This window comes from Miscanthus floridulus, chromosome 1, assembly GCF_019320115.1.
Source record: "Miscanthus floridulus cultivar M001 chromosome 1, ASM1932011v1, whole genome shotgun sequence".
Classification (NCBI taxonomy): domain Eukaryota; kingdom Viridiplantae; phylum Streptophyta; class Magnoliopsida; order Poales; family Poaceae; genus Miscanthus; species Miscanthus floridulus.
This window is the reverse complement of record NC_089580.1, coordinates 189630866-189645005: the sequence shown is the minus strand read 5'-3', so window position 1 is coordinate 189645005 and position 14140 is coordinate 189630866. Positions and strand designations below refer to the sequence as shown.

General features: G+C 43.7%; 1 protein-coding gene across 2 annotated transcripts; it reads left to right on the top strand.

The window, feature by feature from the left end:
• Positions 1–1133: 1133 nt before the first annotated feature.
• LOC136506280 (nuclear transcription factor Y subunit A-7-like) lies at positions 1134–5251 on the top strand. Of its 2 annotated transcripts, none has more exons than XM_066501321.1 (6): positions 1134–1341; positions 3072–3209; positions 3377–3489; positions 3599–3667; positions 4118–4291; positions 4826–5251. In XM_066501321.1, the coding sequence occupies exons 1-6, from the start codon at positions 1320–1322 to the stop codon at positions 5045–5047; spliced, it is 738 nt and encodes a 245-aa protein (XP_066357418.1). In that variant the 5' UTR covers positions 1134–1319; the 3' UTR covers positions 5048–5251. The 2 variants fall into 2 exon arrangements, with proteins under 2 accessions (XP_066357418.1, XP_066357419.1); XM_066501322.1 differs by having other exon boundaries at positions 1138–1341; positions 4121–4291.
• The last annotated feature ends 8889 nt before the right edge of the window (positions 5252–14140 follow it).

The window sequence follows — 14140 nt, the reverse complement described above, 5'->3', positions numbered from 1 at the left end:
ATGCCGCGATGGCCGATGGTGCCCCGGCTACTGATCTGAGAGCTACAGAGGCATACTCCCTGCTTAAAAATAAAGTCGTTTTGAACGGTGACACAATCTTTAAAGTATAACTTTGACTATTTATTTTTATAAAGATATTTATCAAAAAATGATATATGTAATTTTTTTATGAAAATATTTTTCAAGACAAATCTATACATATAGTTTTCACGTTTCTAAATTTAACAACTTAAAGGTTATTCATAATTTATATTATTAATGTTTGACTCAAGCCTTATTAAAATGAGGCTTATTCAAAACGATTTATTTTTTTTTTAGCACGGAGGGAGTATGTTTTTTTTAAGGGCGGACGGCGACACCAACGACTACTTCTTCAGTGCAGCAGCCAGCACTCCAGCAGGTCTACGTGATGCGAATGCGACGGCAACGGCAAGCAAGGGAAAAAGATCTCTGCAGAGCTATAGACTAAAATATTGCGCGGAGAAAATTCAAAGTCTCTCCGAGTTGGGCTTAATTTACCGGCCCTCATGGAATTACTGTATTTACCCTGTCAATGCAAGTCTTCCGATCAGCATCTACCCTGTATCTTTCACTGTTTTAAAAGAATTTGTGTCAGTTTAGTTGATCTTTCGTTGGTGATGTCTGATGGAGTAGGAATCAGGAAAGCAATTTGGAATGAAAAGTCCCGGTACCTAGATTCACACGGTAAGTTATGTTCAACCGTAGCAGCACGCTAACCCGGCTCTGTGGCTTTTCCCGTGCCCTTGTTAAAAGCGAGCGGTGTGCTCGTGAACGTGATTCATCAAGAACTGCCAGTACGACAACTTACTCAAAGCTATGCAGACATGATTTGACAATTTGCAAATCTTTAGCAAGATGCTAATTGCTCAGCCTCAGAAGCAGAAATAGGATAGTACAACTTGTTGCCGCTGGTTTTTCGCTAATAATAATAAAGAGACGAATTTTGCACCCGATTTGTATAAGCTATGCAGACATGTTTCTTTTTCTTCACATATAAGTACTATACTACAGTAGTATGCAGCCCTCTGACCTCTTTTAACAAGTAACAACACCCATCTGCTTTATTCATTATTGTCATTAGACTGAAGTAGTTGGTGAGCAGGCGGGGGGAGGAGAGATAAGGGCCAACAGCACAGCTCAACAGAAAAGCCAAGCAAGGCTGCTGCAGACTGGAAGGCCCTCTGTTTGCGAGTGCAAGAGAGAGGGGGGAGGAGGGGGAGGGAGGAGACCTTGCAGAGGAGCGAAGCAAGCAAGGTGGGAAAGAGTCAGCAAGGGCGGCGGGCTGCCGGAAGGGGAACATGCTCCCTCCTCATCTCACAGGTCTTCCTTCCTCGCTGACTTGCCTCTCTCCAGCCCTCTCTGATCTGTGGTCTATCTACTCCCCGCGGTGTGGCCGGAGCTCTGCTCCCAGCCGAGCTAGTTTTTTCTTTTCTTTTCTTTTTGGGATCGTTTCTTGGCTCTTCTGGCCGATTTGCGGTGGATCTGACTAGTTTCTTGGTTGGTCGGCTGGTTTTCGAGTTGATACGGTGCTGGGATTTGTGGGCACATTTCTGGGTGGAGGTGAGGTGATGGCTCCAGCATGTGCTCAGTGCTAAGGCCCTACAAGCACGGCTAGCAGCAAACGTGAATGTAGATCACCGGCCCCCTCACTGCAGTCTCCTGGAGCTTTGAGCTCGTCTGTGCAGGTTGTGGAGAGCTTGTCAATGCGTATGCTGTGGCCTGAGGGCGAGCGTTTCGCCGCACATCGACAGCTGACGCGCGGCCAAAAAAATCCATCGACCCCCTGGTGTCCTCGCCGCCGTTCGGGGCACTGGAGCTCCGCCCGCAATCGCTCGCACGCACACTAGCGAGACCGCGGTGACCGCGCCGAGTGCGCACAGTGACTCGAGGAACAGGCTGTCGTCTTCCTACGCAACCGCGGCCCCGTGCCGGCCAGCGGCCACCCCGCTCGCCGCATGCGCACCCCGCAAAGGGCCGGCTGAAAACGAGGAAGACGAAGGCTGAGATGGACCGAGTGCTGTCTGTGCTTATCCAGCGTGCCTCACCGTTGGATGAAAAATGGACGGGACAGATCTATGACTGCAGAAAACAGTCAGCCAGGCCGACTGCAGAGGATCTCGTTCCTGTAACTTTGTAAAGGAACTGGAGGTGGGGAGTGGGAAGAACTAGTGACCTACCGACGACATTAAGATGCACCACTGTTTCGCTAGCGCGGCCTATTGGCAGAACTAACTAGTCATGTAGTCATGTCTGAGGCCCTGTCATCACATACTTTGGTTGCATGAAGAACAAAAATTCAGAGGGAGCTACCGAGTTGATGCATGGTTCTGATACAGCGCTACTACTGGCTAGCTTACTGCCTTAGAGCATGTGCATGCGTGTTTGGATCTAGCGACTAAAATTTAGGAAGTGTGTCGGGAGAATATTGTATGGGGTATTCGGATACTAATAAAAAAATAAATTACATAATCCGATAGTACTCCACGAGACGAATTTTTTAAGCCTAATTAATCCATCATTACCACGCGTTTACTGTAGCAAAACATTGTCAAATCATGAACTAATTAGGCTCAAAAGATTCGTCTCGCAAATTAGTCGCAAACTATATAATTAGTTTCGTAATTAGTGTATATTTAATACCACATGCTTGTGTCCAAACATCCGATGAGACAACGACTAAAATTTAGGCGGGGCAACCAACATCTCGCATGATCAATTTAAGGGCCTAATAGCTTACTACCTTAGTTTCCTTTTTCATGAATTTGGTGGAAAGGTCGAATCTATTGTGTTTTCATGCATCAGCTGCTTCTTTAGGTAGACCGTATTTGTTTCGAATCTCACATGTTTATTTTTGGGAACTGACCTATGTTTATATTTGGACAGTATGAACTGAAAAACAAGAATAAAGAATTTCCATGAGATAAGACGTAAGGATAATCTCCATGATATTGCTCAATTTGGTTTCGCGAGTAGTTTGTCCTTTTTATTTCTTTATTAGTAGTTTAGTTTCATGCAGCTAGAATTCTAACACCTCTTGTATCCTTGTGCAGAGAATGGCACGGTAATGATTCAATTTGGTCATCAAATGCCTGATTACGACTCCCCAGCTACCCAATCAACCAGTGAAAGCCATCAAGAAGTGTCTGGAATGAGCGAAGGAAGCCTCAATGAGCATAATGATCATTCAGGTTTGCCCCCATATCCATTTTTTCACTGTATTCATATCATATCATATCATATCTAGATGGGTAATAAAAAGGAAAAAAAGAAGAGAGAATTTTGTTAGTTTCAAACCTTGTATGCATATGTACAATCATAGTTATGTGACACTATTTTCTTCTTGTACTAATACTAGGTAATCTTGATGGTTACTCAAAGAGTGATGAAAACAAGATGATGTCAGCTTTATCCCTGGGCAATCCAGAAACAGCTTATGCACATCCAAAGCCTGACCGTACTCAGTCCTTTGTAAGTTTCAATGCTTGCAGCCTTTGGCCTCGACGGTTTTTTTAGTTCCAATTGTTTACTTGTTCACCAATGGGCAGTCATGTGAATTACGCATTATGCACCTTTTCAGGCTATATCATACCCATATGCTGATCCATACTATGGTGGTGCAGTGGCAGCTTATGGCTCGCATGCTATTGTAAGTGATCTTTATGCTGTCCAGCCTGTTCGTTCATTACTTTCTCCTTTCTGTTGCTGGTGCTAAGATGTCCTTTATCCACTATGGACACTTTGCTAGACAATATTGTTCAGTACTAGTACCTTTTTAGGTCCGTTTTCCTGTGCATGCGTGCGTGCGTTAGCATTCTGCATTGGTTCTTACATGCTTATCTATTGAGACAGCACCCAGCAGCATTGTTCATCTTGTCAGATTTTACTCCTATGTTATCGAAGCATTCGTGCAGCCATTTTTTACATTCCATGCCTGCATAAGTACCCCATTGTCATTCTCTTGGTTACAGTATTACAGCAGCTCTTTTTTTCTTTCCTTTTCTTTTCCTTTTTTTTTGCTAATTCCAGTACATATGTGTTGCCATTGCCACTGATAATTACAATTATAGCCTCATATTTTGTCTGATAAACAATCAAGCAGATGCACCCTCAGCTGGTGGGCATGGTTTCGTCCTCTCGAGTGCCATTACCAATCGAGCCAGCCACCGAAGAGCCCATTTATGTCAACGTGAAGCAATACCACGCGATTCTGCGAAGGAGGCAGCTGCGTGCAAAGCTAGAGGCTGAAAACAAGCTTGTCAAAAGTCGCAAGGTACTCTCTCGCCGCACTTGATGGCTTTGTACGAATTTTTATTGTCATTAGGAGTTCCTTTTCAAAAAATGGCACTGTTGTCTTTGGACTCCGCGTTTGGCTGTTCAGGTCTCGGATTATTTTAGCTTGTTTCAGCTTATTTTTTCTCACAGAATACTATTAAATCATTCAGAACCATCTAAAATCCACTGTTACATGCACCAGCTGAACACCCTAGTGCCTTCTTTCCCAGCATAAAAGCAGAACTTCAGAAGTACACTCGGAAAAATAAGCGCGTGTTCAGTTGCGTGAAGTTTGGATTTTGGGCTACTGTAGCATTTTCGTTTTTATTTGGCAATTAGTGTTCAATCATGAACTAATTAGGCTTAAAATGTTCACCTCGTAATTTCCAACCAAACTGTGCAATTAGTTTTTTATTTCGTCTACATTTAATACCCCATGCATGTATCGCAAGATTCGATGTGATGGACACTGTAACACTTTTTTGAGAATTTAGGGTTCAACTGAACACGCGCTAACATTCTGTTTGTGCAGCCGTACCTCCACGAGTCTCGGCATCTGCACGCGATGAAGAGAGCTCGGGGAACAGGCGGGCGGTTCCTGAACACGAAGCAGCAGCCGGAGTCCCCCGGCGGCGGCGGTGGCTCCTCGGACGCGCAACGCGTGCCCACGAACGGCGGCCTGTTCACGAAGCACGAGCACAGCTTGCCGCCCGGCGATCGCCACCACTATCACGCGAGAGGGGGCGGCGCGTAGGGAGCCAGCCCCCCAACTGGCAACTCATCCTTGGCTTATCAGCGATTCGACTCTGGCTCTTGTCTAAACTGAACTGAACTCGGGGTGTCTCTGCAACTGTAACTGTAACTAAACTAGGTGTGTCCGAATTGGCGGTCGCTCTGTACCTGGTACGCGTCGTTGGGTCTGGACTAGAGAGTGGAGGTGATGCTGTCGTGTCTTTAACGGATCTATAAGCATAGAATTAGCATGTTTATTTACTGTTGAATAGAATCATAAATTCTAGAACATCTACTAGTATAGTAACAGTAGGTAAAACAAGAGAAAATGGAAAGGGTAGAAGATGGACGTGTCAAACCTAACACCGCAGAGGGAGTTGATCCAGAAACGTCGGTTATCTCGTTCGTCGGTGAAGTCTGCGCACGGCCGCACAGGCAACGACGTTCAGGGAAGAGGTCGATGAAGCCGTCGACGTCGGTGGAGCGGGGCGGCGCGGTTGGTGGCTTCTCGTCACTAGCTGCGCCCCTCTAGATCAGATTAGGGTTTATATATCAGTGGAGAGTTCGGCTCAGGTGAACCTCGTGACTTGAGCCGTCGGCCTCCACCTCTATTTATTGCGCAGTGTGACAGGGGTCCTTCAGCCATAGTGGGTTGGACGCCCCTGATCAGGGCGCGGATCAAAGGCCCAACTGGGCCGTTGGGCCCAGTTTAGAATTAGAGATTAATCTAACAATCTCTCCCTTGATCTTCTACCATCTTTTAATTCAATATCATTTACTCTTGTTTATTCCATTACATATTAGTGCATAGAGCATGTTTCATCGTCACGGTCAATTGCCGATAGATTTAACAGCTATAACACACCACTCTGTTCTGAAATAGATACTTAACTTTGGGCCTTCTTTTGTCTAGGAATTATAGGTTTTTTCTTAAACCCATGCCGGCTACATGTTCTCTGAACACGTTGGGTGGTAAGCCTTTTGTAAGCGGATTCACGAGCATCTTTTCGGTGCTTATATGCTCAAGACTTATGACATGATCCCGGACTTTATCTTTCACAACATAATACTTTATGTCAATGTGTTTGGCAGCACCACTTGACTTATTGTTGTGAGCATACTGTACTGTCGGATTATTATCGCAGTATAACTTAAATGGTCTATAGATATCGTCAACCATCTTCAAACCGGGTAAGAACTTCTTTAGCCAGTTCACCTGCCTTGTTGCCTCATAACACACTACAAACTCGGTATACATTATGGACGATGTAGTGACGGGTTGCTTTGAGCTTTTCTATGTAATAGCTCCCCTGCGAGAGTGAATACATATCCAGACGTAGATTTTCTATCATCTCCCGCATAATTAGAATCTGAATATCCCACTATATGGAGTGAATTAGATCTTCTATATGTCATCATGAGGCCTTTCATTCCTTGCAAATATCGCAAAACTTTCTTTACTAATTTCCAATGTTTTATTCTAGGATTGCTCTGGAATAACCCGGTAACAAATGTCAAGTCAGGGTGTGTACATACTTGAGCATATTGCAAGCTTCCGATAGCTGAAGCATATGGAACCGCTTTTATTTGATCGATCTCATATTGGTTCCTGGGGCATTGAAAATTCCCATATCATTCGCCCTTGACTATAGGAGCAGGTGAGGGACTACATTTGTGCATACTGAATTTCTTTAATATTCTTTCTATGTATGCCTTTTGTGACAATCATAATACCCCTTTACTTCTATCTCGGTGAATCTCGATCCCTAGAACGAACGAGGCTTCACCAAGATTTTTCACATCAAATTTTGAGGACAAAAACTTCTTTGTCTCCAGTAGTAGTCTGACATCACTACTAGCAAGTAAGATATCGTCCACATACAGGATAAGAAAGATAAACTTTCCATTCTTAAACTTTGCATAGACATAATTGTCCTCAACATCCTCTTTAAACCTAAAATTCTCTATTGTCTTATCAAACTTCAAGTACCACTGTCTTGAAGCTTGTTTTAATCCATAAATGGATTTCTTTAGGTGGCATCCTATTCGTTCTTTTCCTTTCATGACAAAACCTTTCGATTGTGCCATGTAAACATTTTTCTCCAAGTCCCCGTTGAGGAATGTCGTCTTTACATCCATCTGATGTAATTCTAAATCGTAATGTGCCACTAATACCATTATGATTCTAAAAGAATCTTTACATGAGACTGGAGAAAATGTCTCATTATAATCAATCCCTTCTCTTTGCGTAAAGTATTTTGCCACAAGTCGCGCTTTATATCTCTCTATATTCCCTTGAGAGTCAAGTTTTATTTTGTAGACCCATTTACAACCTACTGTTTTGGCTCTTTTCGGAATTATTTCAAAGTCCCAAACTTTATTGGCATTCATATATTTCATTTCATTTTCTATGGCTTCAAGCCACTTTGATGAATGATCACTTCTCATGGCTTTTTCAAATGAGGTGGGATCATCGTCCATTTGAAATTCCTTAGTGTTGTATACTTCATAGTCAGTAGGAATAGCTGATTTTCTAACTCTTTGAGACCTTCTAGGGGCCTCCACATTTGGCACATCTTCTGTTTGAGGCTGTTGTTGTTTCCTCTCATGTGTGGCAACAGGTTCTACAGGATCCTAAAGAATAGGTTCCTCATCGTCATTCATTGTTGCAACAGGCGGAATAACAACAGGTGCTGGCACCACAGTATCTTGCACTATTGGTGTAGCAACAGCAGGTAGTGAGAAAAATGGCTCATGAATCACCGGAGTGGGCGCATACACCCGCTTCTCTTCAAGGTTAATTTCTCGAACTACCATGCTTCCCCTCATCATTTCATCCTCTAGGAAGACAACGTGTCACGTTTCCACAAACTTTGTATGTCTGTCCGGACAGTAGAAACGAAAATCTTTTGACTTTTCTGGGTAGCCAATGAAATGACAACTTACTGTTTTAGGATCTAGCTTCCCAATGTTTGGGTTAAATACTTTAGCCTCAGCAGGACTCCCACACACACGTAAGTGGTTTAGTGAGGGTACTCTTTCTGTCCACAACTCATACGGTATTTTGGGCACCGACTTACTTGGTACTCTATTAAGAATATGAATAGCGGTTTTTAATGCCTCCATCCATAGGCTCAACAGTAAGGTGAAGTAACTTATCATACTACGCACCATATCCATCAGGGTATGATTGCGTCTTTCAGCTACTCCATTCTGCTGAGGTTCGCCCAGTGTAGAATACTGGGCTACTATGCCATTCTTCTGTAAGAACCTTGCAAAAGGTCTAGGAACTTGGCCATATGGGGTATGCCGACCGTAGAACTCCCCCCACGATTGGACCTGACTATCTTAATCTTTAAATTGTGTTGGTTTTCAACTTCTACCTTAAATATCTTAAATTTATCCAATGCTTCTGTTCTTTCTTTGATTGGATAAAAGTAGCCATAAAGGGAGTAATCATCTATGAATGTTATGAATGAATCATAACCATCCACACTCTTTACAGGAAACGGACCACAGATGTCTGTGTGAATAATCTGTAAAATTCCTGCGCTTTGTTAGGCATCTTTCTTAATTTTCTTTACATACTTTCCTTTTATGCATTCTCTGCATTGTTCTAAATCTAAGAACTCTAATGGAGGAAGAATATTATTCTTAACTAGTATTTCTATTCTTCCCTCAAACTATGGCCTAAACGATAGTGCCATAATTTCGACAACACATGGTGAGCTCTCTTTCATTTTTTGTTTACATTCGCAGATGAGGATACATTCTCATTTGAAGGGGACCATGACGCCTAAGAGGGGGGGGGTGAATTAGGCAACTTAAAATTCTAACACTTAAACTATGACCTCTTTTTCTAACCCTAGCAAAACCTATGCAAAAGACAAACTATCTAAATGTGCAATTACGGTTTAGCTAGTGTATTGCTATCTCTACCGCAAAAGAAGTAATACAATCAATGTAAATACGGAAGCTAAAGAGCAAGGTAGAGATATACAAACTCTCGTCAATGACTCCGGTATTTTTACCAAGGTATCGAGAAGCGCGCAAGCTTCCCCTAGTCCTCGTTGGAGCCCCTCACAAAGAATCCCTCGCAAAGGCTAAGCTCCCGGTTGGGTAACTCCATGGATAGCCTTGGGCCATCCCCACGTGCAAGTGGGTCGCCGACGTGCCTTTTGGCAAGCCTCTCCCGGAAGCTTCCCGCCGTTTTCACTATCAAGCTTTTAGCCGAAACGTCGCGGGCCTTGTTCCCTCCGGTACATGGTGGCGACCACACCACAAACACGATTGGTGTGATCTTGCAAGACTACAAGCCCCTCCGATGTACAGCAATGGTGCGCGTAAGCACCGAGTGGTAAGAGGTATGCAAACCTCACTAAACACTAGGCCTAAACCTAGAGCAAACGCATAAGCGGTGGTCTAATCAACCTAAGTACTTCACAAAGCACCTACACTGATCACCTAATAAATCACTAAGCACTATGCAAGTAGATATCACTAAAATGATGTATCAACACCCTTGATATGTTTCCTCAGCTCCACAATCTTTAAATGGTTGGTTGGGGGTCTATTTATAAGCCCCACTGAGAAAGTAGCCGTTTGAGATGAAATCCCGCTTTTCTACTACTGACTAGACGCTAGAGTTGTCCTGATCGGATGTGTCCGGTCGTCCCGACCGTTGGAGCCGTGAACAAATGACCAGACGCTGCCAGCATCCGGTCATTTGCCACCAGATGTGTTCGGTCGCAAGTCCGCCGCTCTAGAACCTCTCTATACTTGATCGGACGCTGCTGTCCTACGTCCGGTCGGTTTGCCGCCAGCGTCCGGTCAATGCTGAGTGTGTTGCCAGACTGATAAACAGTGCCATCGGTGCATCCAATCGTTTTTCTTATTTAGCATCCGGTCGCTGCTGCTGACGCCTGCTGTAGTCGAGTCACTGATCGGAGCATCCGGTCACTTTCCTCCAGCGTCCAGTCACCTCTGTGAGCTCGTTTCTTTGCGATCTTGCGAGCGGCTTGGTTCCTATCTTCGTGCTTGGACTTTGCTTGATATCTTGGGTCTTCTCTTGTGCTCCTAAGGTCTTGCTTAAGGTGTTGATCATTGGATCATCACGTCGCCTTCGTCCAAGTCACTTCTTGCACCCTATTGAACTACAAAACAATCACTTACAAATTCATTAGTTCAACTTGGTTGTTTTGATCATCAAACACCCAAAACCAAAGTAAATGGTCCTAGGGTCCATTTTCCTTACAATCTCCCCCTTTTTGGTGATTGATGACAACACGACCAAAGTAAGCAAATAATAGAATTTTGAAATTTAAAAACTATCTACTTGCTAGGATGTAATGCAAGATGCTAAAAGATACTACTTGTAAAACTAAAGAATACCATATTAAAAACTTATCTTGCTCTTGCAAACGTCCCCATGTGGCATTATGAATTTAAGTCTTGCTTCCTACCAATTCTTCCCATTACATAGACTCATCCATAATCCACTATCCTCCCTTTCTCGAACCGTTACCACTTGTAGACACCACTTTTAGGCCATTACCACTTATAAATTATTATGATCTAGCTTTTGGTCCTACAAATTAGTGCTTACTTTTGGTCCTCTAAATTCTTCCCCTTTGGAATCAAACACCAAAAAGGAAGACATTAGTAGCACAAGAGAGGGTCAAACTTTGTGATCCTTTGTATGTAGAGTGGAATATGTCACAAAATTTGACTCTCACATTATATAGACTAAGCTCCCCCTAAATATATGCATACATATGGTAGAAGGCAAAGCATATGCATAATTGGCAAATTGTTGCTTAAGGGAATTTAATCTATATAATATATTGAGAAAGCATATAAATATCAAAATAAAATCAACATGATGATATCGATTTAGAAATACCATATGTGTAAACCACTTTGATTTCTACCACTTGCAATAGGTGATGGATATTTGAAGTATGATGCTTAACTCTGGGGACTCCATTTTCCTTGCAATGAGACTACTACACTCATGATAAGCTTGAAAAGGTGTTAGTCTCAAAGCATCCAACTTGTATAGTAACCTCCTCCTAAATTTATGCACACAAGTATGAAATACTTGTAGAAGGCATGAACATTGATTTTAGAATCAATTATACCACTTGAAATATGACATCACATGAATGTGAGAATCATTTTTGAAGATAATATTTAGGAGAAATTATCTATAATTTGGACTTTGGCACATATTAGATAAAAAATCGAAAGACAAGCTATGTGTCGTGCTCCTAAACAATTTTAAACCATGTAGGATTGCTCCAAGGAATAAGAATAAAAATGAGCAAGCCTGCCATTAGATATACCTAGTGTATGCATGACAAAAGATATAAGCATGCAAATGCAAACCTAGGCATGAAAAATAACTAGATGCTTAAAGATACCAAATTGTAAGAAATACCACTTGTAGGAAATGCAAATTGATACTACTTAGAGGAAATTGAATCTAGTTACCTAACATAGGAAGGGGAATTTGGGTCCATAGTGTTCACTAACCTACTTGGCAATGATTTTGTCCATCATGATGCACCCCATGAAATGCACCCATACTTTTCCAAGTCTCCAAATTCCTCGATGTCCATCGGACTTCTCACTTCCCTTTCGGGATCCAAACCTTCTTGGTGCTCTTCATGTTGGAGATGATTTCCTTTAGCACCCAAAAGCGTTTGACCCCATTGTTGGCTTGCTTGTTCACCTTGATGGCCACCACCTTATCATTTTTCTTCTTCTTTAGGAAGTATGGTGTGGAGGCCTTCTGTCGATGAAATATGGTCGGCAGTCTACCTAGGGGTATGCCCAAGGTAGTAGATTATCGGCAGATAGATGCGCAAGCTACAAACAAGATGGTGACGCAAGACAGACACGAGGTTTTATCCAGGTTCGGCCGCTGTGAAGGCGTAGTACCTACGTCCTACGTCTGATTGTATTGCTGTATGTCAATGAGAGATGTTTTTTGAGAGGGGTCCCCTGCCTGCCTTATATAGTCTGGGGGCAGGGTTACAGATCTAGAAACTAATCCTAACCGGTTACAATTGCCATAAGTGGCCGAATAAGGATTCCTATTCTAACCGACCAGGATCTTGCTTGATCTCCAAGTCTGCCTTGATTCCTTGCGCGGGACTCCGAGCAAATTGGCCGGGCCGCGTGTCGTCTTCTAGTGGGCCAGACCCCCTGGTCCAGGCCGGCCCAAGCCTAGCCGTAAGGGTATAGGGGTTAATACCCCCACAGCTAGTCCTCGAGCACCATGTATTATGTTGCGACACGCCGTTCGATCTTCTTCGACTAATGCGATCTATCTTCATGTCATCTCCAACTGGCTGAAACATTGACCAAGTAAATGTGCTAGTATTCTGGTCAGCACAGAGAGCAATAGACCACGATTATAACCGAAGATTCCGGTTGTCCAAAGAATACATGGTGCTCTAAAGAAAAAAAGAAAAATATTTCTTTCCTGATCAAGTGTGCCCACTTGTATTTCTGAAAAGAAATGTAAGTGACCCTTGTACAATAGTAGTTATGGCCAACAGTCAGAGCATAGGGGTCGATAAAATAAGCACATTCACCGCAAGGTAAAGTGTGCCCACTTAGTCCCCGAGCTTGGTAGTAGGTGACACAGGCACATGGTGCCAGGGTCTAAAAAGAATTCCTAATTAAGTTTAAGAATCCAATCGTTGTACAAGCGATACAAGATGCACCGGCAGGTGCATCGTACCGATGTAGTCCCTGAGCTTACTGGAAGGTGAGGTATCAGCCTTGTAGCAAGGTCTAAGTGAGAAAAAATAAATGCCTCTCAACTGTATGTGAGTACAAATCACATGTAGCCGAGGAGAGCGGTCTCCGAGCAATGGTCGGAGAGTGGTCGGGGCAGTCCCCGAGCATGAGAGTGGTCGGAACAGTCCCCGAGCACGAGGGTGGTCTGGACAGTTCCTGAGCACAAGGATAGTTGCGATAGTCTCCGAGCACGAGGGTGGTCGGGACAATCCCAAGCACAAAAAGTGTGGCAAAAAACCATATGCCACTTGTACTATTATTTTATGTATTTATTTATTTACTTGTTCTGTCGAGTCCAATCTGACACGTCTGGTCAAAAAAGTAGGCGGGTATAGCATGTCATACTGCCTTTTTGTCTTGTCAAGCAAACAGTTGCGTGGCACCTGTCAGTAGGTGCGTCAGCGTGGGCCCTCCCACACTAGCAACGAAGAGGCGCATATACTGGCGTAGATCTTGAGGCTAAGTAATGCTGCAAACGTGAAAGCAACCGTCTACGGCGCGTGCACACGTCCCCCAAGAATCTCTGGCAGACGAAATAGGATAACTCTTGGGTTAAATATGGTATATGATAGATCAGTTACTATATTACTGAACCCCATTGCCATTCGCAACCGTAGCTTTCTTCTTCCTCTCGCCAACCCTAATACATTCGAAATCGCCACCAATCAATCCGCCGCCATTTCCTCATTCACCAGCAAGGCCAGAGGCATGGCGAAAAGTGATGCGTAGAAGAAAGCAGGGGTCATGGCAAAGGAATGGTGGAAATCGAAAAGCAACGAGCAGACCATTGAAGACCTTGTCACCATGGGGTACTCCACAATAAGGAGCTCATAGGATGGCATGTGCCGGAGGGTGAGGGGTACCCCGATCCACAACCAGGTGAGATCGTGGTGTTTGAGGATTTCTTTAAACGGGGATTTGGGGTTCCGGTGCATCCATTTCTTCAGGGGCTCTGTCTTTACTATGAGATTGAGATTTGCAATCTGCATCCCAACTCGATCCTCCTTATCGCCACTTTTATACATCTCTGCAAAGCATATGGCGGCTTCCAGTCCCATTTCAATTTTTTCCGCCATCTTTTCTGTCTACGGAAGAAAGGAAGCAGTGGTTCGAAGATAGCTGGGGGTGTGTACCTCAACCTCCGTGACGGCATGAAAGCCCAGTACCTGCACTGCCCATGGAACACGTCGCTCGATGACTGGTACAAGAAATGGTTCTACATCCACGAAGAGCCAAACACGATCACGCTGTGCGATATGGGCTACATTCCAGAGAAGAAGACAAGCTAGTCAGAGAAGCCCGAGCA

What these genes read in the sequence shown, in the direction of transcription:
- LOC136506280 (XM_066501321.1), top strand. Translation starts at nt 1,320, where the DNA reads ATGCTCCCTCCTCATCTCACAG. An exon ending in TGAGCATAATGATCATTCAG is followed by an intron (nt 3,210 to 3,376) that starts GTTTGCCCCCAT and finishes TACTAATACTAG; the next exon opens with GTAATCTTGATGGTTACTCA. An exon ending in CTGACCGTACTCAGTCCTTT is followed by an intron (nt 3,490 to 3,598) that starts GTAAGTTTCAAT and finishes GCACCTTTTCAG; the next exon opens with GCTATATCATACCCATATGC.